The sequence below is a fragment of the Harpia harpyja genome, chromosome 1 (assembly GCF_026419915.1).
Source record: "Harpia harpyja isolate bHarHar1 chromosome 1, bHarHar1 primary haplotype, whole genome shotgun sequence".
NCBI classification, from domain to species: domain Eukaryota; kingdom Metazoa; phylum Chordata; class Aves; order Accipitriformes; family Accipitridae; genus Harpia; species Harpia harpyja.
The window spans coordinates 30,953,690-30,976,704 of NC_068940.1; the positions used below are offsets into that span (position 1 = coordinate 30,953,690).

At 56.9% G+C, this 23,015-nt stretch overlaps 1 protein-coding gene across 3 annotated transcripts in view; it reads right to left on the reverse strand.

Annotated features, from left to right (window-relative positions):
• Positions 1-14,866, reverse strand: part of ZNF512B (zinc finger protein 512B) — a 36,494-nt gene extending 21,628 nt beyond the window's left edge. For 2 of the 3 annotated variants that reach the window (XM_052784986.1, XM_052784965.1), the window contains exons 1-8: positions 14,327-14,419; positions 10,034-10,156; positions 6,022-6,101; positions 5,098-5,226; positions 4,604-4,776; positions 4,185-4,438; positions 3,341-3,412; positions 858-992 (exon numbers count right to left, since the gene is read on the reverse strand). In XM_052784986.1, coding sequence (XP_052640946.1) covers positions 858-992; positions 3,341-3,412; positions 4,185-4,438; positions 4,604-4,776; positions 5,098-5,226; positions 6,022-6,101; positions 10,034-10,156; positions 14,327-14,405 — 1,045 coding nt within the window. In that variant the 5' untranslated portion in view covers positions 14,406-14,419. Of the gene's footprint in view, positions 1-857; positions 993-3,340; positions 3,413-4,184; positions 4,439-4,603; positions 4,777-5,097; positions 5,227-6,021; positions 6,102-10,033; positions 10,157-14,326; positions 14,420-14,732 lie in introns of those variants that run through there. The other variant, XM_052784976.1, reaches the window with a different exon arrangement.
• Between the last annotated feature and the right edge of the window lie 8,149 nt (positions 14,867-23,015).

Consider the following 23,015-nt stretch of genomic DNA (forward strand, 5'->3'; position numbering starts at 1 on the left):
AGCTAGGGGAGTGCTAGCTTCCAGGCATCTGTTTATTTGAATGGCTGTGACAGGCTTTAAAAACACCCGAACTAAGAGATACGTGGGGCCAAAACCTGCTCCCAGGTCCAGAGTTCACGCTGCGTTCTCAGCAGAACAGTGCTGGGCTTCCAGCAAGGAAAGCCCAGTCTGAATAAAATCCACCAAGTCTGTTTATTTGGAAGCTTTTGCATGGCTGTGAGATCAGAGAGTCTTTTATTTGAATTTGAAAGCAGTGCAAGGCGTTGCAGCTGTGTTTATCTTGCACATCCTGCGTTCCTCCTGCTGTCAGAGCTCCCAGGGAAAGTCAGCAACCTGCGCTAGGGTGTAGGCTGCACCTCAGAGGCTTGGGGAAGACATAATCATGCCCAGAGTTAGGCATTGGTGTCATTCATGGAGATGATGTTAGAAAAGTGCCATCATCCCAGATGCCGACCCAAATTGTGGTCACAGTGAAGCCAGGTGGGACCAGGATTTGGCTATCAACTCCCAACACTTGCAGCAATCTGTCCTGGCAGTGACACAAAGGTAAGGCACCCCTTTCAGGATATCCGTTGTGGCTGCACCAATATTTTAGTTAGGAGCAGCGGCTGTTCCCCCATCTGTGCTACACCTCAAAAGGGCAGGAGCTGCATGCTCCTACTTCTGATTTTGTGCTGCTTCTCCTTGCAAACCTGCTAGAAAACTCACCCAGCAAACAGCCTGCTGGGCCAGGAGTGGTGTGGGGACCACTATCTGCGGGTGAAGGTGGGGACTGTGCATGCTTGGAGCAGAGCAGAGGGTAAGCAGCTAAGCTGCACACAGAGCTGCTGCCTGTGCTTTGCCTCTGCCAGCCTCACCTGCTGGTAGATGCACAGCCATTTCCTTCTTCACACCAGCTCCTGGAGGTTTCTTTTTCAGCTCCTCTGTGTTGGTGTTCCCCTCCAGCTTCTTAGCTCGATGAGCTTTCGCCTTGTCCTCTGCTTTGACGAGACCTGTAGACAGAAGATTTTCATTCAGTACTTGCTTTAATAGCCTCAGACCAACGCGTATTTAGCATGTAGGAAATCTGTACCTCTAACCCAGGGACACTGAGCTGGCTGTAGGTCTGCCAAGGCTGTATGTGTAGGATCAGGTCCGTAATTATGACAAGCAATATCATAGCAGCTTGTGGTGTTTTATAAACAGAATCATTTCCCCCAACCCAGACAGTTTATGAACTATGGAAACACCATGGCAAAGCGGGGTAGGATGCTTCTAGCAAGGCAGGCTGTGGGGAAGACAGGCTGAGGAGGAGGCAAAAGGGCATTTTGCAAGAAACTGAAAGGAGGAATTGGAACAGCAAATTCAGGATATAAAAGTGATGTTCCTGCTAATGCTTCTACACTGGAAAGACTGTCTAACTGCTTACGCCAAGGAACCAGAGTCCCTCTTAGAAAACTGGGCAGACTTTGGGATCCCAGATACCAGATCCTGCAGGACCTTTCATGGCTGGATCTGTATGCAACTGTCACAATGAACACAGGCCTCTCCCGGTCCTGCCAGGTGCTGGGAAGGGTCAGGAAGGAACAGAAGGAGAGGAGGGGTGACTGGGCAACAGGCATACGGGGAAGAGGAAACCTGGAGCAGCTGCCCTGGGTTGCTGGTGACTGTCAGCAAGCCTGCCTGCAAAGCGGAGAGGAACTTGAAGGCAGGGCTCTCCATGCAGGCAGAGCGCCAGGCTCTCAGTCAGCTTCTCCTGAACGCATCCATCCTCCCACCTTGCCTGTGCCTCATCCCTGCATGGCTGCACAGGCAAAGCGTGTGCTTCCCATTCAGACTGCTAAAGGCATCACTGCCAACCACCGAAGTATCCTCCCTGCATGGAGCAGGGCCAAGCGAGCAGGAGGAGGCTCAGCACATGCTGAGGCCATGCCAGCAGCGGCAGTGCTACCCGATCCCCCTCTGCTGCACCGAATCCCTCAGCAGTTCCTGGGCTGACATAAGAAATGGAAAACACAACTTGCAAATGACACTACAGAAAACACAACTTGCAAATGACGCTTTAGAATGGCCAGCGAACAGACGAGGGGGGGCTCTCCGCTGGGTCCACCTCCCCCAAACCCATGTGGAGTTCAGCCCTGTGCCTCCGCTTCCACAGAAGGTGCTGGAGGCAACACAGTGAGTGTCAGGGTCAAATCCACGCCTGCCCTGCAAGGGTCCACATGTCCTTGAATTTGTGGGTCGTGGCTCTTGCAAACCCAGGGTCTGAACGGAGACAGCAACCCACAACGGTGTGCTGGTTTTGGCTGGGATAGCTGGTGGCACCCTTGTCTTTGGGCAGTGAACTGCTGCATTGAACCCTGGGGATGAAAGCAAACGCCTGCCCCATCTTCAGTCTCTATTTGAGGCAGTGGGTCACCAGGGGGACCAGCTTATTCTCGAGGAACCCACAGCAGACGTTTCAGTCTATGGCAGTGCCTCTGTGGGGAAGTTAAGGGTAACAACCCCAGACTTCCCAGGAGCCAGGGGAAAGGAAATCACAGAGACCACATCCAGCCTGCTCTTCGCTAAGTGTTTAATTCCTTCAAAGCCATTAGTGCCTCTCCGCCAAGAGCCTCTTGTACTAGAAGGTGGTGCCTCCTGCAGTGCCTGGAAATCTGCTTTTTATTTCCCTGGTTGAATGAATCTCATAGCCAGTACGAATCCAGCCACTCTCGTGCCAGGGATGCTCCAGATTTCCTCCCTCCTTTCCAGCCCAGCCGCGTGTATTTATGGAGCACGACCACAGTCCCACTTGCTCTTGCTTTGTCAGGCTGAAGCAGCCAACTGCTGAGGCTCCTGTCAGAAAACATCCTGGTAACACATCTCTTCCCCCTTGAATTCACTTTCTTGAATGTGGGCAACCAGCATTGGAGACGATGTCTGAGGGACGGATGCGTCACTCAGCCTTTCTACGCAGCAGAAATCCTTCTCGACGCTATTGGAAATACTGTGACTTCCCAGGACGGTGGGATGATGATGAGATGATGTTTCTCATGTCTCGCTTGTGTCAGCAGCTCATTATTCTTGTGTTACAGCTGGACACACCTGGATCCTTTCCTCTCTTCCCTCATTTCCCAATGACAAGCTCCCGAGCAGAGCAGACAGGGTTGTTATCAGTGACAGCTCTGCTGCTGCCTTTCATTCCCGTTATGACACTCTTACGTTAAAAGGCACCAGCTCCTCCAGCGTGATATCCCCAGGCTCTGGGTGGCTGCCATCTATCTCCACCACAGGGAGGGCTCTTGGGGAAGGGGCTTCCCTGAAATACCCCAGGGAGAAGCTACAACCCTACAGCTGACCAGAGTCATCCCTGTATTACCTTTCAGTCCAAATGTCCCCGAGATGGACGGCTGCTCCCCCGTAAATTTCTTAGGAGTTTTCTGTTTCCTTCCTGACTCAAAAGAGAGAAACAGAGAGAGAGATTTGGTCAAATAACTGTACTGCCAGGGGGGCTTCAGCAGTCCCAGGGCATGGGGTGGGCACATGCTCCATGTCAGGAGTGGATCACCTTGAGCAGGCCTTTACCCTGTGAAATACAGGGGCTGTCAAATGAAGCACCCACCCACCAAACAGTAACGGGATGCTGCTTCCCACCCCACAAAACCAGGAGAGAGAATGGTATCCAGGGCTAATTCAATGAGTGGAAGTGGTGGCTCCGTCTAGTGCCAAAAGCTGTGTGGTTTCCGCAGCTAAGGTGGCTGGGGGTGGCTCACTTTGGTGCTGCAAGCAGCGTAAACCCATGCCATGATGGGGACAACCACAGCCCTGCCTGCCAGCCCCGCAGTGGTAATGGACAGAGTGAGCCTCCTTACCCTGTCCCAATACTTCAGGATAATGGGTTTGCCAGAACCACGCTGGTTTAAACTGCCACACTCAGTGAGGACAGACAGGCTGACATGGCAGCTTGCTATGCTGCAGGGAATTCAATCCATTTCCAATCCTATAGGTCCTATGGAAATACCTCCACCACAGCTACAACTGGTTTTTAACTCCCAGTGGAGCTGCAAGAAACTGGGGGGGGGGCAAATTATCAGGATTTTGAAACAAGGCTTGGATACATTCAGAGAGACACTCGCAGCAGCGTTGGCTGGAGCAGAGCCCCTTCCAGTGGGACACCATTCTCTGGGCTCCTGAACCAGCATAGCCCCAGGCTCTAATCTTACTGTGCTTCATCCTCTCGGGGTCTTCCTCCTGCACCGAGGCCTGGCTGCCCCCCTGCTGCATGGCATCCTTGCCGCTCGAGGACTTCGCCGTGGGGGTGGCGGCTGCCATTGCCTCAGCTGCTGCGATCTGAAACTCCTTGCTCTCCCGGCTCTCCACCAGGCACTCGCCATTCTCGGCATGGTCCTGGGCCACGGCTTTTTCCGTCTTTGCCTGTTTGGGATGGATGGTGGGGCAAGCTGAACTCTCAGCAGCTCTAGGGCAAAGCACAGAGGGCTTGTTTAAAGAGGGGTTGTTAGACAAATGTCCTGACACCTCTCCCCGCTTCGCCAGCCCAGATCATGGGAATGGAGGCAGGCATGTTCCCCTTCTCCCAGCCGTCCCTACATCACCACCATGCAGCCCAGCCACAGCCTGGTACCTTTTCTTGCCACTGCTCTTCCCAATGGCCTTCGGCACTTTGTTTTCTGCTTTGCTGGTTGGCACTGGCCGGTCCAAGTGATTCCAGAGCCGATGCTTTTCTAGCTGGGTTTTGGAGGTGAAGGCAGCTTCACAGTAAGAGCACGAATACGTCAGCTTCTCTGAGATCGCACCCTGTGGGGAGCAGGGTGAGACAGGTGAGCACGGACGTTAGACCATAAAAGGGGCTTTTTCTGATGCAGGCACGAACACCCTTCTGCCCCTCCAGGCAGTTACCAATGGTCCACGATCCCCCCAGGCCAGACCTCACACTGACCTGGAGGGATCCCAGTCCCTCTCGTACACACCTCACGAACTGCCCCGACCCATCTGTGCCCTCCCCATTTTAACCTCACATTTCTCCTGGGGTTTAAGGCCTGAGAGGGGCTTTACCCTGTTGATGGCAATGTAAGAGCTGGCCACTGGAAAGGACAGGCAGCCCTCCGGTCTCCTTACCCCTTGGCAGCGCTGGTAGTGGTACTTCAAGCCATAAATGCTGGGGAACTCCAGCCAGCAGCCTGAATTGGGACATTTCACCCTCGAGTGGGCTTTGAATTCATCCTTCCACTGGTTCATCAGGGGGAGCTGGGAACAGGAGAGACAAGAGACACAGCTGAGCAAAGACCATTGCATGCCTGGGTGCGTGCTGGTGCATCTTGAGGGGGTTGCGGGGGGGCGGAAATGGGACCTCTGATCATTCCTGTCCACCCCTTCCCACCACGCAGCTGCAAAGTGGACCCCAGGGCTGTGTTTCAGTGCAGCGGTGCTCCCTCCAGCAAGAGGTGCTGGGACAGATGCTGCAGGCTCTACAGGCTAATGATTCTTTGCAAGACTTTACCTTGCCGTGCCTCCCAGAGCACAGACACGCTCCCGACCAGGCTGGAGAATAAATCAGGCCAGAAGTCACCCGGGTGATTTAACCACCCCACATTTCATCTAGTCAGTAAATCACCCCAGGCCCATGCTCTCATGACAAACTGCTCTGTGTGTTGTCCACACTACTGTGCAGGAATTAAACTGCACAACTCTGAGGGGAATAAATCACGCTTTCGCCAGTGCTGCCGGATCATTAGCCAAACCTGACGTGGCTGCGAAAAAATCCAGCTCGTCTGGGCATGGCCCTGGGAAGGGGAGGCTGCAGGTGGGTACTGTTGCCTAACCAGGGCTTTGGAGGATGCTGGATGCCTGCATGGAGGGGATTGAGGGGCCAAGATCTTGCCGAGCCCAAGACAAGGCTGCTCCGAAGATTAAACCACCGGGAAGGCAGGTTTAACCCCAAAGCGGGGCTGGCTAGAGCACACGGTACAGCAAGGCACGGAGGTCAAGTCAGAGGGAGTGGGGCGGGGAGGGCACTGGGGATCAGAGCGCGTGTGGCCTTACGGGGATGTCTTTCAGAGCCTGGTTCTCAGCCTTCGGTCGCCCTTTCTTCCTGCCTTCGGTTTTGTCACTGGTTGCATTTCCTGCAAACAGACGCAGCGCATGTCACCCACCATCCGGCCAGCCGTGACGGAGGAGCTGCTGTCCCGGCAATCCTGCTGCCTGGCCCCAGCCTCCCGCTGCCCAGCCGGCTCCCTCGCCCCGCACGGGGTCTGCCTCGGCTCTGGGCTACCGTGTCCCTACCCTGGCCAGGATGGAGATTCCTCTTTGGAAGGCAATGCCAGCTCCCTTGCAATTCAGTGCACAGCCCCTACACCTGCAGATACCTGCACGGGAGGCGGCTGCTTCTCCTGCTGTTTGCTGACCCCTCTCCTTTCATTTACACAGAGCAGTTTCAGCACAGCTGGGGCTTCCTTCGGAAAACCACCCTTCCGCTTGGGTTGGAAGAAATCCTTCAACAACTACGCTACTTAGCAAAAGAAATCTGCGTCTAGGTCGGCACGCTGGGCCCTGAGCAGGCTGTCGAGCACAGAAGTCCCCCATCCCCTTTGCACGGCCAGTGTGGCTGAGCAGCCCCAGGGCTGCAGAAGGACACTGGCCCAGGGGATGCGACGAGCACATGGGGAGCAGCAGGGATGGGGATGGCCAGGGGGTGAGGACAGGGCAAGGCAGTGCTTGGGGGACTCGGGTGGGGAGGAGAAGCCACGGGGACAGCTTCACGAGGGGTCACAGCTCTGCATGTGCTCAGAGCAGACTCTTTCAGCATCCTGAGCATGAGCTGAATGCCAGCGGGGCAGAAACGTGCCCAGTTCAACCAGACATTGCAAGCAGGGGAGACTACAAAGTCTCTGATGTCGCATGATGCCGCCATGCCAAATACAAGCACGTTAAACTGCCAAGCCCCAGACCAGACACTTCAGCTCACAACGGCAGCAAACTCCCTGATTTCACCTACTTCGCACCCAAAACGGATTGAGCAAAGCGGTACAAACACCACAACAACTTTCACCAGGGTTTGTATGCAGGGCCTGAGAGCAGTTCACCACATCAATCCACTTTCACATCTAACCTCCCATCACTCCAAGCAGGAACAGAGCACCCTGGTTAACCCACGGGTCTGGGGAGCCTTGGCAAGACCCCGCTCCCTTCACCCAGTGCCATCCTCTCCTGGCTCTGCGCTCCCGGCAGGCCTTTAGCTGCTTTTTGAGGGCTGACCTGTAATTTTAAGTGATGCTGGGAGTCAGTGTAACCCGAAGACAAACAGGACAGATGTGAGCAGCCTACGGAAAATGCCGTGTACAGAAAACTGAGACTGAGATCTAGGAGGGCTTAATGAACGGGACTGGCAATAAAAGCCATTTGCTACGAAAACAAAAACAAGCCCAAAAGCATCCCTGAGAAGGAAACCCTAGAACAGCTGGGAGAGGATAAAAGAGATTAAAAAAACTAAACTCAGCCTGTAAAACACCCTTCTCTGGTGAAAATCAGGTAAGAAGAAGAGGCTGGAAGCCGAGCCAGCAATCCATCCAGCTCCTGAGAAACTGGAGCTCAGCTCCAAGTCTGGCACTGGCTGTAATCAGAAGCCAATCCAGGATTCTTTTTGAAACAAGGGAGAGAGATCAAATGGAAAGCCAACCAGTTACCTACAAAGGAACTGCCAAAACTACACACTCTCTCCCTTTTCATGCCTTCTGCCCCAGCAGCCAGGGGTAAAATAGCAAAGACAACAGTTGGCTCATTTATTTCCAGTCCCCTGAAGTCCCGCCAGCTGGTTTGCTCCACTTTGATACCTGTTAAAAGCATCCCTTGGTGCTGTAGCATCCTTTGGGAATCCCTCTAGCCTAGAAGGCCTTGTCTGTGAGAGGGCTATAAGAAAAAGTCCCTAAAAAGCCACTTACCTGCCCCCCCTGCAAGGCAGCCTCTGAGCTGTCCCAAAAACACCCACTTTTGTTTGGACTCCTACCTGCCTGGCTCCTGCTCCAAAATGGCTCGTGGCCCTAAGGAGAGGGGAGGGTTTTGTAAGCTTGGCCCCAAACCATGCTACTTCTGGAGCAACAGTGCAGGCTTCATTTCAAAATTCTCGGTGAGTGCCCGAGAAGGATGTCTGTGCATCGCAGCTGACCTCTGCATTTTGTATCTTCTCCAATGCTCCTAAGTGCACACTTAGACCGGGCTTTTCCCCCACACTCGTGTAAGTGAGGGCCTCACCCTACACATGAAACAGAGATACGTTTCTTGCACATCAAGGGACTCCATGAGCTGGGAGTTTATGAAAAACCACCAAATTATACAGGATTTGCAGCAAAAGCTCACAACACTGCAGTTACCTGCTTATTGCTCTCCCTGTTTTTCGCTTTCTCTCCTAAACACTTCAAAATATTTCAAATTTGAAATGTCCCACAGCAGCACATCCCTGCCCCTCCAGGCAGCTCTCCCCAGAAGCCCAGCATGTCTGGGGTCATGGCTCATGCAGAAGCTTGGGTGAAAGCTCTCCTCTCCTTTTCACAACCTGCACAAGTTTCAAAACTTTTGGAGATGTTTCATGCCAAACACAAGAGCTCCCAGTCTAGCCGCCCCTCAATGTCCTCGTTATCAGCTGCTGTCAGGGGACAGCGAGGACAGGGACGGGAAGAGCAGAAAACACGTCTCCTCTCCCAGCATCCCGCTCCTGGCTACTCACCACCGGCTGTGCTAAACCCTGACCCTCACAGGCCCTCGCAGGAGTCACAAACCCGACGGTGCTCAGTGTTACGGCTGGCACCGTAGCTGTGCCCCCCTGCAGCAGGTTACCACAGTTTTGGGCTGAGTCAGCCGCGTGGAAAAGTTGTGCTCATTAGAAACGGGGGACTGGGGATGGCCTGCTGATGGACTCAAGGCTTCTCTGGACCAAGAGCTGGCTTGGAAAGGATGCTCCCTGTGCCAACCAGGCTGCTGCATCTGAGGGGGGGCCAGCAAAGCAACTATAGGAGAGGCCCCTGGCTCCCCAGTCCGCATCAAGCCTAATTCACCCCAGTGAAGTGAACCCTGGCAGACATTTCCACCTCCAGCACTTTCCCAGGGAGAGCAGCGAAGTATCTTCATCACGGAGCATCCTTTACTCCACTTCATCGCTTTCAGTCCATCTAAACCAGAAGGGTGGGCTAAAAAAAAGGGCTTTTCTACTTTTGAAGGTGCTGATAAGATTTGGCGCAGGGAAAAATGCTCTCCTGAACACAGGTACGTTCATGCTGTGGACAGCTGGAGTTCATTCCCCTTAGTAATAAGTTACACCCCTCTGTTAGCAATTACAGCTTCAACCCCCTCAAGGGAAGAGTGGCATTTGGGAAACATTTAGGGCACATGCCATTTCCCCGTGAGGCCACTGATTTTGGGTGCTTGTCTGAGATACATCCCTGGGGTCTGACCCTCGCCTGGGGTGCAGGTAGCCCTCAGCATCCGGGGCTGCTGTTAGCAAGGTAAAGGCAGCGAGAGCCTCTCCGTGCCCGCAGAGGGGATCTGCCCAGTGTAAGCAGACAGGAGAAAAAGTCTCCTTGGGCCTGGAGATTCCTGGATAGAGAAATCAGCTATCCATCAGAGTGACAGCCCTTAGCAAGCAGGTCCCCTGGGGCTCGTACGCTCACAAGGCTCCATCCTGGGGGCCGTGACACGGGAGACAGCAGATGGTCTGAACTCATTTAAGCCTTTCCATCCTTTGATGTAACACTTAGCTACCAACACGATAAATAGGCAGCGAGACACCCATCTTGTTAAGCCAGATGCACGCCTCTCGAAAGGGAGAGATGGTCTCCATCCCTCCCTTCCCGTTCCCAGGGACTGGCTCTCTGCAGCTCCGAGGGCCTGGGGCTTTTTTGGCCCAGCACAGCCCTCGCCAGTGGGTCGAAGTGAGGAGCGGAGGCATGCCAAGATCCGACGCACTCACATCCCCTCGTTTTGGCAGCTGCCCCCCAACCCCTACCACCGGGCTCGTCCCGTCTGCCCCATCCACTTCCATGGAAAGAAATACCCAGTTCCTTACCGAGCTTGGGCAGCTCTGCTGGCGTGTTTATCCTTGTCTCCATCCTGCTTTCTTTGCTGGCAGCGGGTTTGTTAGAGCCTGCAGTTTTCCTTCCACCTTTACAGGTATAGGAATCCGCCATCTCTGAAAGAAGCAGGGGAGGCATTAAAATTCACTCCTCGGAGCTGGGAGCAACACATGCTGAAAGCAAGGAGAGGTGCTGGGGAGGGAGGGAAATTAGAAAACTATCACGCAGCTTAAAGCTTCCCACAAAGAGAAGAAACGGGATGTGTTTCCGAGCATTTGTTCTACGGTCGAGCAACGCCATAGACATGGCTGAAAAGCTGCTTTCATTATAGGCTGGTTTCCCCTCCACATATAACAGCAAAGACTTTATTAAAAATTATGGGCTGACTTTGCCCAGAGAAGTAGCGAATAAATGGCTTTTCCTCTTCGTTTATTTCTCTGCTTTCATTTAATACACCAAAAGAAAAAAAAAATAGTGAGTTTTAATGAACAGATGTAGTGATAAATTTCCAATTTTCCTTATTAATGGGAAACTGTTACAAACTGAGAATTGTTAATGTTATCTGAATTTTCTGTATTAATAATTCAATTTGGCTTCTCTATAAATAATGAACATCAGGAATTATCGCAGAAGGCTCGGTCTTGCTCCCAACGGAAGCGGGCAGCAGGACACCTCTCCACTTCGGCATTGCCAGGACGAAGCCCACGGCGTGGCTGGCTCTGCCCCCGGTTGGTTTTAAGTACCCTCCTTCCCTCCCGACAGCACGAGCAAAGACACGTCTGAGGACGGGGGCTGCATCGAGAGATGCCGCATACAGCCCCAGGGGAAAGGAGCCCTCCACGCCTCCACAACGAGAGCATCGAGCCCTCGGGAGGCGATTCCCCGGACCACCACAGCCTTGAGACCTTGATCAGGACGCGATGCTGATGCTCAGCCAGGCACCAGCAGCGTGACTAAGGGAAGTGCCAACTGATACCTTCTTCGCTTTTGCTCGACACTTCTCTCCCACACACTTGGGTTTTTTAAAACACAGATTTGACTCGTCACCCCCAATCCCTCCCACGAGATCACGTTTAGCATCATTTAACTCTGAACAGAGTTGATGCCCTGAGCATCCAAACTTATCCTGCCTGTCCGGGCAGCCCAGAGTGTGCCCAGATTGCCGGCTATGCCATCAACACGTGGGACATGAGGGTCCAACAGTCCTTTCTGAGGTGCCCCTGGGGACTTTCTGTGCAGGATTGGGCACTGCACATCGCATACAGCCCAGATGCTCCAAGAACCCGCAAACGCTTCCAGCATGTGTTTTGCGGGTGACACGTATGTGGTTGTTTGCACGGACACAAAGGTTAATCTGATCAAGTGAGAAATTCCAGCCTTGGCAACAGGTTCTCTGGCATTTGGTGCTGAACATCGGGATCGTTTATTCAGCTAATTTGGGCTCTTTTGGTGGGAGACCTGGGTGGGAGCTGCAGCCTGACTGCCAGTGGCTCCTTCCCAGGGATGGCTGGTCTCCGGAGCAGGCACAGAGAGGGGTCCCTGCGGCCACTTCCCAAATCACCGCTCCGCTCTCACCCGCATGGGCACTGCTACAGTCCCTGATCCTCCGAGGACAAACATGCCAGTCCCCTCCTTCCTGTGCTGCCTCCTGGCACCTCTGCTCCTCTGAGCAACCCTCAGTCAAGTTGCTTGAAGAAAAAAAACAAAAACAAACAAACAAAAAAAACACTCACAAAAGACCAGTGAACTGCAAGCTGAAATCGACACGATCTCTGCACTTTACAACAGGGTGAAAACCAAGGGGAAACCCATGCAACTGACGCCTTAATCCAAACTGGGCTAGTGCCGAAACACAACCGTGCCATGGCTTCGCCCCCTGGGCCGGATGCACATCCCAGCGGGAGAGGGAAAGACCAGCGCCGGGGCCCCCCCACACCAAACGGCACCCACTGGCACGCTCACACCCCAGCGCAGGTGGGCAGGGCTGCCATCTGATGGGTGACAGACCACAAAACCTCCGTGTCTGCCTTGCTGGGCAGCTCGAGGATGACTTGTGAAGGGCAGCGCAGAGGGCAGACCTCACCAACAGCCGGGCTGCCCACCTCCTGCTCGCTGAACACCCCACGGCAGAGCACACCAAACCACGGGAGCCGGGGGCTGGTGCCGAGCATCCCTTCCGAAACCACTGCCGCGTTCAAGGTGCTCGGCTCAGCTTTGCTCCCAAACGCTTCTTGTTCCCCTTAACGCATCTGTCCCCTCAAAGGGATCCTTTCTGGCCAGCTTAAGAGGTTTTGAACGCCTTTTGTTTTTCCACACCAAATACTTCTTTGAATTTTGTTCCCTTATTTTTTGGCTAAATGAAAAATAAAAATCCCATAAACCACTTAGTGAGAGCCAAACTCTGCTCCCTGGCCACTGATACAACCCCAGGAATCCCAGAGGAATTGCCCCAGAGCCAGAAAGCAGAAATCAGCCCATTGTTTTTTTTGTGGGGCTTTTTTTTTTTTTGTAATGTCCAAACTTCTCACTCGTTTTTGAGTAAGACATGCTGAAACTGGACAACAGCCCGCGCCCTTCCACGCTTTCATTATTTTTTTGGTTAAACACCCTTTTGCAACTGGCAGTGGGAGAAGATATTGGCAGGTCCTGCCTGTGAGCAGGGCTAGGATGTGGCACGGGAAGGTCGGGGCTGGCAGCGTCTTCGCTGATGAAGCCCCCAGCTCAGCCGTAGGCGCCTTTTTAGAAGTTCGCGGCAGCATTTTTGAAGCGTCCCACTCCAGCTCCGGAAAAAAAACCTCGTGTCAACAGGGGAGCCAGTGCAGGATGAGCAGAGGCCAAGTCGGTGGTGCTGGGAGCAGGGGCGAGGAGGAAACCTGTGGCTGCGGGAAGGGGGGAGCAAAGCCTGGGAACCCACCATGTGAAAGGGACTGCTCCCGAGCCACCAGCAGTCCTGCCCGGCTGGCACGGCCAACGCTCCTCTGCTGGATTTGACAAGGGATGGCAACGTCCCAGCCACTCGCAGGCCCAAAAGGCTCTTTCCCTCCGTGACAGATCCCTCCTGCAGAGCTGCCGGGCTCTGCGGGCTGGGCACAGCCTGGAAATTGGGCATAAACTGGAAAAGGGGAAATAATTCCATGTATAAATGCCCGTCTGTGACCTTAGATCGAGTCCACGGGAGCATGTGTACAGCCAGGGATGGCCGTGACCCTCTCAGCCCGACGTTGTCCTTATGGCTTGTTACAAAGGGGAAAGTCACCCATGGGTTCTGACCACAAATTCTCCTGCCGGGACTCCCGCCCCGGTCCCATTGCTACGGATGCACTGTTCTGCACACCGACCGGCCCGATCACCTGTCAGTCCGTTCCACTTATCATTAATAATTTACCAACGGCTCCAGATGTAGGCAACGCCAAAAAGGCAAGCGAGCTGCCCGCCCCTGCCTGCGGTGCCCTGGCACAAGCGCTGTGACAGGCAGGGTGCAGGCAGAGATGCGACGAGGCCAACGCGGATGATGGACGCCAAAGGGCACTGCTGTCTCCGTCGCTGCCGGAGGAGCCGTGCTCCCTCCCGTGAACTCGAAGCCGAACCGCAGCTGCGGCCACACGCTGGGAGAAACTTCCCGGGAATCAAGACGAGGAAGCGGCGGGAGAGGCTTCCTCGGGAGGGAGCGGAATCACCCTCGATGGAAGTTTCCCCAAGAGGGACCCACATGGCGGGTGAAGTCTCACAAGCCGATCCCTCCCCGGGCATGGTCGGTGACCGGGTGGCTCCGGAGCCACGCGGTGCAGCCCCTCGCCATCGCCCACGCCGAGCAAAGGCCGGCGGCCGGTGGCTGCTCCCGGCAAGCCTCTCCTGGAGGAAACCTCTCACGCCGCGGGCGTGAGGCCACCGTGCTCCCGCCGAGCGGCTCCGTCCGGGTGCCTGGAGGAGGCTTTTTGATGGTGTAAAAGTTTCTGTCTGAAGCACGTTAGCCAGTCTGTCCCCCCCCCCTCGCCCGTCCCCAGGCACAAAAGCAAAGGGGAAAAGCACAGGCACACGCTCGGCAGACAGACAATGAGACCTCGTTGTGCTGAGGTGGGGACCGGGGTGTCCCCCCCACCACTACCCCGGGCACCCCCGCAGCCAGCGGGTACGGGGACCCCTGCCCTGCCTGCTCCTGCTGTCACCTCCCCGGGCCTGGCTGGGCCATCGTCCCTGTCCCTGTCCCCTCAGCCGCCCCACACCGCCGTTCACCGGTCACCGAGCAGGCAGGGCCGCCCGGGGCCTGTCACCTCCCCGGGCCTCACCGGGGGCCGCCTCGCCGCCTGTCAGCCAGCCGGGCCGCCCCGCGGCCTGCCGCCTCATCCGCGGGCCCGGCCGCCCCATCCCCGGGAGGGAGTCGGGGCTCACCGCCTCCCTCCCTCCCTCCCTCCTCCTCCTCCTCCTCCTCCTCTTCGGCGGACCGGGGCCCAGCGAGGGGCCGGCGGGGAGGGCCCAGCCCGGCCGCGCCGCCGGGAGGGGAAGAACTAAGCGGCAAAATGGCGACGCGGCGGGCGGAGCGGAGTGGGGCGCGGGGGGGGATTCCCCGCCGCGGCGGGCCGGGCACGGTGGACGGCGCGGGGCGGAGGGGTGAGGGGTTTGGGGAGGGGGGGGGGGTGGGGGTGGTGGCGTGGGTGCCGGCGGGGCCGGGCCGGGCCGCAGCTCGGTGCTTACCTCGGCGGCGGCGGCGGGCCGCGGTGCGGGGCGAGCAGGACCGGGCGCCCCCCGGCCGGCGAGGCGGTACCGCCCGCCGCCCCCGGCTGCGGGCCGCCGTGCGGGGCTCCCCGGCGCGCCCACACCCGCGGCGGCGGCGCCGCGCTCCGCTGCCGCGCTCCCGCCCGCTCGCCCGTCGCCGCCGCCGCCGCGGCTCATGCGCGCTCCCCGGCCCGCCCCGCCCGGCCCGGCCCGCCCCGCAGCCCCGCCGCCGCCACCGGCCCCGCGCCGGCCCCGCGCCGCGCGGATCTCGCGTGGCTCCGCCGACGGGGCCGCGACCGGCGCCGGGACCGGGGCCGGGTGCGAGGGCGGGCGGGGGCACCGCCCCGGGAGGGCGGGACCGGGCAGCGCCCCCCGGCCCGGCCCGGCCTGACCCGGCCCCCGCTGCGGGCAGGGCAGGGCAGGGCAGCCCTCCCGCCTACCCCCGCTGCCTGTCCGGGGCGCGGGCAGGGTGCCCTGCCTGTCGTCCTCCCCTCCAGGGTGTCCTGCCCGTCATCCTGCCCTCCAGGGTGCCGGCAGGGTGTCCTGCCTGTCGTCCTCCCCTCCAGGGTGTCCTGACCATTATCCTGTCCTCCAGGGTGCAGGCAGGGTGCCCTGCCCGTCGTCCTCCCCTCCAGGGTGTCCTGCCCGTCATCCTGCCCTCCAGGGTGCAGGCAGGGTGCCCTGCGTGTTGTCCTGCTCTGCCAGGTGCAGGCAGGGTGTCCTGCCTGTCATCCTCCCCTCCAGGGTGCAGGCAGGGTGCCCTGCCCGTCCATCGCCCCGACTAAGCCCCGGGTGCTGGCAGCTGGAAGGAGGCTCCGGGTCCCCTTGCGAAGCCACCCCAGCTCCCAGGTGCGAGACTGGCACGGTGCCTGCGGGACAATCCGGTTTTCCCAGCTCCCGGGCTCAGGGTGTCAGCCACGCAGTGCTGGTGGCACCCAGGAAGGTGCCGCAGGGCAGAGCCAGCCTCAGTTACCGGCACTGGGAACGCACAGCCGTGCCAGGATCCAGCACCGCCATCCGAGTGGCTGCAGCAGCCCAGAAATTAGGGAAAACTGGACAAATTTTGCCATGTGAGAGCAAAACCCAGAGCGACTGTTGCTGTGGGGGCCACCCTGCAGCACCATCACCGGTGCTGTGGCTCACGCCTTGCCACTGGGAATTGGGAGGCCCCATGGCGCGGCCATGCAAAATCGAAGCGAAAAAAACCCCAACCCAAGTTGGGAGTTTCCCCGCAGTTCCCCTCTTTGTCTCCATTGCGGGGAAAGAGCTTAATTAACATCTGCGGAGAGCAGGGGAAGCTTTGTGTAATTGCTAGGTATTATTATCGACAGAGCGGAGGGTGATCAGCGGGGTGGGAGGGACAGGCACAGCCCACCTTCTTTGTATAAAATGAGGCATATCCGAGGCAGCTTTGCTCCCCAGCCAACCAGCTGCCTGCCGGGAGAGCTGCTAACCTGCAGCAGGCAGGAAGGCAGCTGCCTGTTAGGGCTGTCAGGCAGCTTCATGTGCCCACTGGGACCAGGCAGCATCTTCAGCACCTTCAAAGTCTTCTCCTCGCTATAAGGCTGCAAAAGGTGCCCAGTCACCTTCGCTCGTCCCTGCAGCATCCTGACGGCCACCCTGGGCACACTTGCATGCAGGCACACGCATGTGCAGAAGTGCCACTGTGTTTGTTTTCTGCTATCTGCAAAGCACAATTTTGCATCTCGAGGAGTGGGGTGAGGGTGTGAAGGAGATGCCGAGGAGCCCGGCCAACCGGGGGGTTAGAGAGTGGCCAGCCACGGGCTGGTTGAGGTACAGAAACTCTGAAATAATCCAATATAAAGGCAACGACAGCTGCTATTTTCAGGCCCAGCTGAGCAGAGGGGAGGGGGCCAAGGAATGGACTTGAAAAGAACAGCAAATGTAGAGCAGATGCTGAGGAGTGCTTTGTTTCATGTGCAGAGTTGTACCGGTGTGGAAGAGCTGTGCTGGGAAGGGGAGGAGGAGGAGAAGGAGGAAGAGGCGAGGAGGAGGAGGAGGAGGAGGAAGAGCAGCGGGGGCAGTGGCGCTGCCTTTCTCCATGTGCTCACGGGAAACCATCGCATCTCCTCTTGCATCGTGGCTTTCTCGCAGAGGTGGGTCGTGGATGAGAGCTCGTCCTCGCAGACCGGCACGATGCCGTGGCGGGGACGGGGCCGCACGTACTGAGCGGTGATTCCCTGGTGCTCTGGCCCCTGGGTCACCGTTCCCACCATTGCCACCGTGCGGGAGAGGAGGAGGCAGAGGAGAGGCAGCCCGGCGCACGCTGCAGCTGTAAATGCCTGAGAAGGTGCTTGGCAACGGGGATGAAGCAGTTCAAGCCGTCGAGCATGTAAATGAAATTGATACAGACCCCAGGAAAAGGAGGGGGGGGGGGAAAGCAATTATATAAATCTTGGTGTGCAGCCCGTCTTACCGGGCTTCCCATGGAGGCCGTTTCATTTGGTGCGGTTGCTCCTTTGCATCGCTTCTGCTCCGTTCCCGCATCAGGCTGAACAGAGGGCAGGGGCTGCAGTCAGCGGTGCGGGCAGGGTGGGAGCCTCTGCCTTCTCAAGAGGGCAGGGAAAATTCGGGTGTATTCAAGGCAGCCTTTACCAGGGCTGGCAACCCTGGCCTCATCTCCCCATGACGGGCAGGGGTGAAATGGGGTCACCCAGCAGGGTGTCACCCGGAACGAGCACACTTATGCCTTCCCTCCTCCTGCTGCTTTCCTCGGCTCAGTGAGGACAGCCGAGGTGCTGCCATCCTACGTGTGCTCCCGACATCGCTTCTCTGGCCTCTTATGCTGGTGTCGAGCAGAAGGTCTCCCCGGAGCTGCTCCTGTGTCTGCCAGGATGCAGCCAGCGTGGTGACCCCCACCCATGACCCAGCATCGATCTCGGGTACCCCTGACAAGGGTCAATTCTGGCTTGTAAAGACAGCTGGCCAAGAGTGAAAAACACCACAAATGAGCAAAAAACCTCTTACAGGAAAGGCAGGAGATAATCTGATTTTCTGGCTGCAGATCCTCCAGGGGTGTTGGGACCTGAAGCCAGGACCATGCCCCTCTCCCAGATCAGGGCTGGCCGATCGGGAACTTATGCAGCGGGTAACTTTAAAACATATATTAGCTCAACTGGCAGCAGCAGCACCTTTCAAACCATTAAAAATATTAGAATAAAATGGATGCTGGGTGTGCAGAGCCTCTTCCTCATGCCTCTGGCTCTGGAGACACCTCAAAAAGTCCTGCTAAATGCTGTGTGCATAGGGCTGTGTGGGGCCAACACCAGCATCTCTGCCGGTGGGGGGTGGTGGGAAGCTCAGTGCATGGGACTGGGAGGCACTGGGACGGACTGGGAGCCCAGACTTCAGCCCATGTCTGCTAAGCCTCATGCACTAGGCGCAGAGACAGGCGAGGGAAAGGGCACGACCGTGATGCCCAGATCCAAGGTGGGCGACCTGGCACTTCCATGTCTCCCAGGGCTTTATCCTGGGATAAAGGATCGCAGCCAGGTCCGGAGCCTGCAAACCCACTCCGCGGCTGCTCCGTCCCCTAAAATCCTCAGAGTGTGTGTGTGGGGGGGGGGCACAAAGCCCCTCGGACCAGCTCAGCGCTCCCGCATCCGCAGGACGGGCTCTGCGGTGTCTGGTTTGGCTGAAGCAGAGCGATCCCAGAACAAAGAGAGAATCGCTGCTGGTTTGTGAAGCAGCATCCGGGCCAGCCCCAGCCCTCCTCCCCAGCGCGCTGGCTCCGCAGCCCGGGCCTCTGATTGGAAACCGGAGCCCGCGATGACTGTGAGAGCCATGAATTATGCTGATGGCTTTTTTTATTATTTTTTTTTTCCCTCCCTGTGCTTGAATGCACTCAGCAAATATAAGCAAAAGGAGAAAAAAAAAAAAAAAAAGAGCGAGAGAACATCCTAACAGATTTAATTTTAGATATGGCGAGAAAGCAAAATGGCTGCAGTGCAAAGAAGGAAGGTTAGCAGAGGAAACGCTCCTACAAAGAGAAACGAAGCTTGCAGCAGCCCTGAGGCTGCTATTTATTATTTACAGGGTCATATTGGCCTGGAGGGCATTTCCCAAAGGAAGCCAGTCCCAGGCCAGGGGGGTCGGGTCCCTGGGGCACCCAAAGCCCCATGGAGGGCAGCAGGGAGATGCAGGGTCGCGGGACAGAACTGGGGGACCGCAGGCTTGGTGACAAAGCTGTATGGCTGCAAAACAACCGCACAAACCCCCAAATCCTCCCTAATTTTAAAAAACGTATCCTCTGACGGGAAGTGAAGCAGCTCATTTTGTTTGGGGGGTTTGAAGGTTTTTTACTGGAGCCCCCCGTTAATGGCCCATGCAAACACGCAGCCTGGAAATGTTGTGTCAAAACCAAGCCCGAAACTTTCCCTTCCAAAAAAGGCCCAAGTGAAATGCTGCGAATGTTTCAGCATGTTTCTGCAGGGCTTATTTTTGCAGCAAAGCTACTCATGTTTCCAGGCTGGGGAACAGCGCTGGTCGAACCAAACGGTATTAATTTTGGACAAATTATTTCTCTCAGCCCCGCTGCCTGCCCTGGGCTGAGCTTCAAGTGGTCGCTGCTGCCCCGCGGGGCTGTCCCATTCCTGCCACTTTCTGCCCATGCTGCCTGCCCTCCCTTGGGTCATCGCTTGGGAGTTCCCAGCCTGCAAATGCCATCTCCCCCTTCCTCCAGCCTTGCCAGAGCCCCGGCCCTGTGCCGGGCTGTCCCGTGTGCCGCCGAACCTGGCGTGAACAGCCGGGGACCTGCTCCAACCCTGCCTGGGTGCTGCCGGTGCCTGGCGTTGCTGCAAGCAACGGTGAAAGCTGCAGTTCCGCAGCTGTACCTGCACCCACTCTTCTCCATCCTTCCCAGCTCCGCATCGTGCCTACTGGGCCTGGGAGCGTTTCTGGCTCTGGGGAGGCAGGGCTTTCGGCGGGCATCCAGGAGCTGAGAATAAGGACCCAAAAATGAAGGAAGTAATATAGGGGAAAAAAATGAAATGAAGCAATTATCCCTGCTCCGATACTTTCTAATTAAGGGAACTGTCACCCTTATTAAGAGGCCATTAATTCATCGTCATAAGTCACCACCAGAGTGCAAGTACCAAAAACGTGCCTGGGCCATCGGGAGCAGAGCAGCATCCCCTCCTCCCCACGCCGCAGGCTCCAGCGCCATGTGAGAGCCGCTCCTCGAGGCCACAGGGCCACTCGCAGCTTTCTGCAAACTGTGACCTGCTCTCCGCGCTGCGGCTGGTGCTTTAGGAAGCCATAAGGTCTGCCGTGGTGCTCAGTCTGTCCCGGGCAGGGATGAGCCCATCCACCTCCACCTGCATCCCTGTGCCCGTGCGCTTTGCTCTGCGTAGTCCAAATGCATTTGCAGTGCAAAGGATGCAGTGATTTCTTAGCAGAGGTCAGCTTTCGGCCGCTCTGGGGGAACCAAACCCCCAAAGAGTTGCCAAAATGTCCCCAGCCCTGTGTTTAAGGTCAGTGTTTCTCCCAGCATCACCTCCCCCTAATAGCCAACTCTGTCTCCGGCAGCCTCTCATTATGCATTCTGCATGGAGGGCCCCGCATCAGCTTAATTAACAAGGTAAGAAAGACGGGACCTTTGAGGAAATCTTAATTATGTTATCCATCTCACCCTGAGTGGCATCTGATCCATCCCAACACTGTTCTCAAGTTCATTAGCAATGAATCAAGATTGATTAGTCCTGGACATGCAGTGAGGACACGCTGGGGCAGGCGGCTTCCGCTGAGATCGCTGCGAGACCTCGTGTGTCCCCAAGCCCCATCCGGGGATAAGGCAGCCGGAGGTTTGCCAGCACCGGGCTGCGGCTGCCGGAGCATCCCAGGAGCAGCCGTTTCGCTGTGCCACGCACCAGCATCTCCCCCAGCTCACGCCTGCCCGAGATGCTCTGATTTCTACCAGCACCCGTGCAGCCCTACCAGGCTGCTGTGCCCCCCACCACCCGCACCCTGCTCTCCTTCCCCGGGGTTTGTGTGGCCCTCACATGTGGCATGTGCCACCAGTGACTGGGATTCCTCCTTTTTTCTTGCCTGCCATCCTCCTGCGATGCATTCAGGTGCCTGCAGGTCTCCAGTGCAAGAAACTTTATGAGGAGCTGCCTGAGAGCACCAAAAAGGTGATGGTTTGAAATGGTTTGTAATCCCCCCTGGACACCTGATGGGAGGACAGGGTCCTAACTAGGTCAAGCGTGTAATGTACTGGGGACTGGCATTCAGATTCAAACGGGCCTCGGTTCAGCAGAGCCTGTGGTAGGCGCTGCCATACCTCCCTGCTCAGAAAATTGTGTCCTCGAACCCCGTGCAGCCAGGGAAATCGCAGGCTGTGTTCATAGCCCAGCATGAATTTCAATGTTGGGGGAATGGGCATTGTTTCGTGAATCAGAGATGCAATCAGCAGCGTTTCAGAGCTGGAGGTATCTGTATCATCAAGCCGGGCTCTGTAATTACTTGGACAAATTAGGCATGCATTTTCTATGTGCAACTGTGTTGGCTTTTTTTTTCCTGCTTGAAAACCTTGCTAGAATCTGCAGACTGCCTCTACCACTGGAAAGGGATTGCTGGATCTTTCCTTTATAAGACAAGAAGATGCTGAACATTATTTCTGATGCCAGTAGTGCATTGTCCTGCTTATTGCAGAAAATCACCACAAGCAGAAAAAGTTAATCAGAGACGACAAAAAGTCGCATGCTCTCCGATAGCTGCTGTTGCCTGCCCCTTCGCTAAGGCGCTGCTGTCTGCATCCTCCTGCCCGCTGCATAGGATTGATTTATGCTTGCTGGTGTTTTCTGTTTACTTTAATTGTTGTCTGGTTTCAATATTGCATGAATCTGCGCCCAATTCATCTGCGTTTCATTGTCTGGCGCTGTTTGTTTTGGGGCAATGCCTGAAATACCACTGGCAGATAAGTGCTAGACAAATGTAAGGTATTTTTCTTCCTCGGCAAAAGCTGAGGATTGACCGAGCTGCCTCTTGGTCCGGAGAGGAACCCGAGCACCCGTCTCCCTCCAGCACCCGGGGGTCTTGGTGCAGCACCCACCAGCCCAGGTTCTCGCTCAGGAGCCCTTGAGGAGGACGGTGCTTCCTCAGTGCCGCTATGCAGATGGATTTTGCTGTGTGCCCAGAATGACCAAAGGCAAATCCGTGGTCGGGGCTGCTCTGGATGTGTCCCTGCTACCCCGGGCAGAGTCCGGCCCTGGATGCCCCTCGGACGATGGCACCAGACACTGGTCCAGAGCCAGAGCAGTGGTCCAGACCCAGCCTGGAATGATGCTCCGCTCTCACCATCACCATCCTCGCCGGGACGAAGGCGCAGCCAGCACAGACCCTGCTAGGGCAGGGGGCTGGGGGGCAGGACGGCATCCTCCCACCTGCCCCATGAACATCGTTTCACGCTGCTCCGCCAGCTCCGTCCTGCCAGGTCTCGGCAAGCCCAGGTGGGTCTCAGAGGGACACTCCAAGAGGGCTATTCTTCGGGCTCCGGCCGAGTGCGCTGGTGGGGTTTCTGCTTTCTTCTGTGCAGATAAGGAGCCGGAGGGAGCCGGAGCACAGCCTGGCACGGGTGGGCATGGCACACGGGGAGGGGAGCCCACGGCTGCGCACACCCTCAGGAGCCCAGCAAGGGGCAGCCAGGCTTTGGGGCAGAACTTGGGGGGGGACCCTGCCTTTGCAGGAGGGGTCACGGGCAGCCCCAGCACCACTCTGTGCACCCCAGCTGCGTTTCAAGCAAAACCACCACCAAATTGCTGTGTGAACACAGCCCGAAGCCGGAGCCTGGAGAAGTCATTTCTCCTCCACGCAGCTCCGAAGCTCTGGAGAGAAGCTCAGCATCTCCCTCTAACGATGTGCCTCACCCACAGCCAGACACCCAGCAGCCTTCGTCTGCTCTCGGGGATGCTGCCCACTCCCTGGTCACCCCACAGCCCCGTGTGCCCCCACCATGGCTCCTGCTGCCCCCCCCCGGCACCCACCACCCGGGCAGAAACTAAACCCGTGGTGGGGGAATCAACCCGGCTCTTGGCCACGGGTTGTCTCGCTTGGGTTTTATTTAGCTCTGATCCATCCAGGATTGAAAGTTTAATAGTTTCCTACGTGGCTGCATCAGGAGGGGATGGGGCCGCATCCTGCGCAGGGCTCTGCTCTCCGCGTAAGGGGGTAACATGGACCAAATGTGGATCCTGCACCGGCCGGGATGGGTGCGTGGCTCCATCGTGGCTGTCGGTGCAGAGC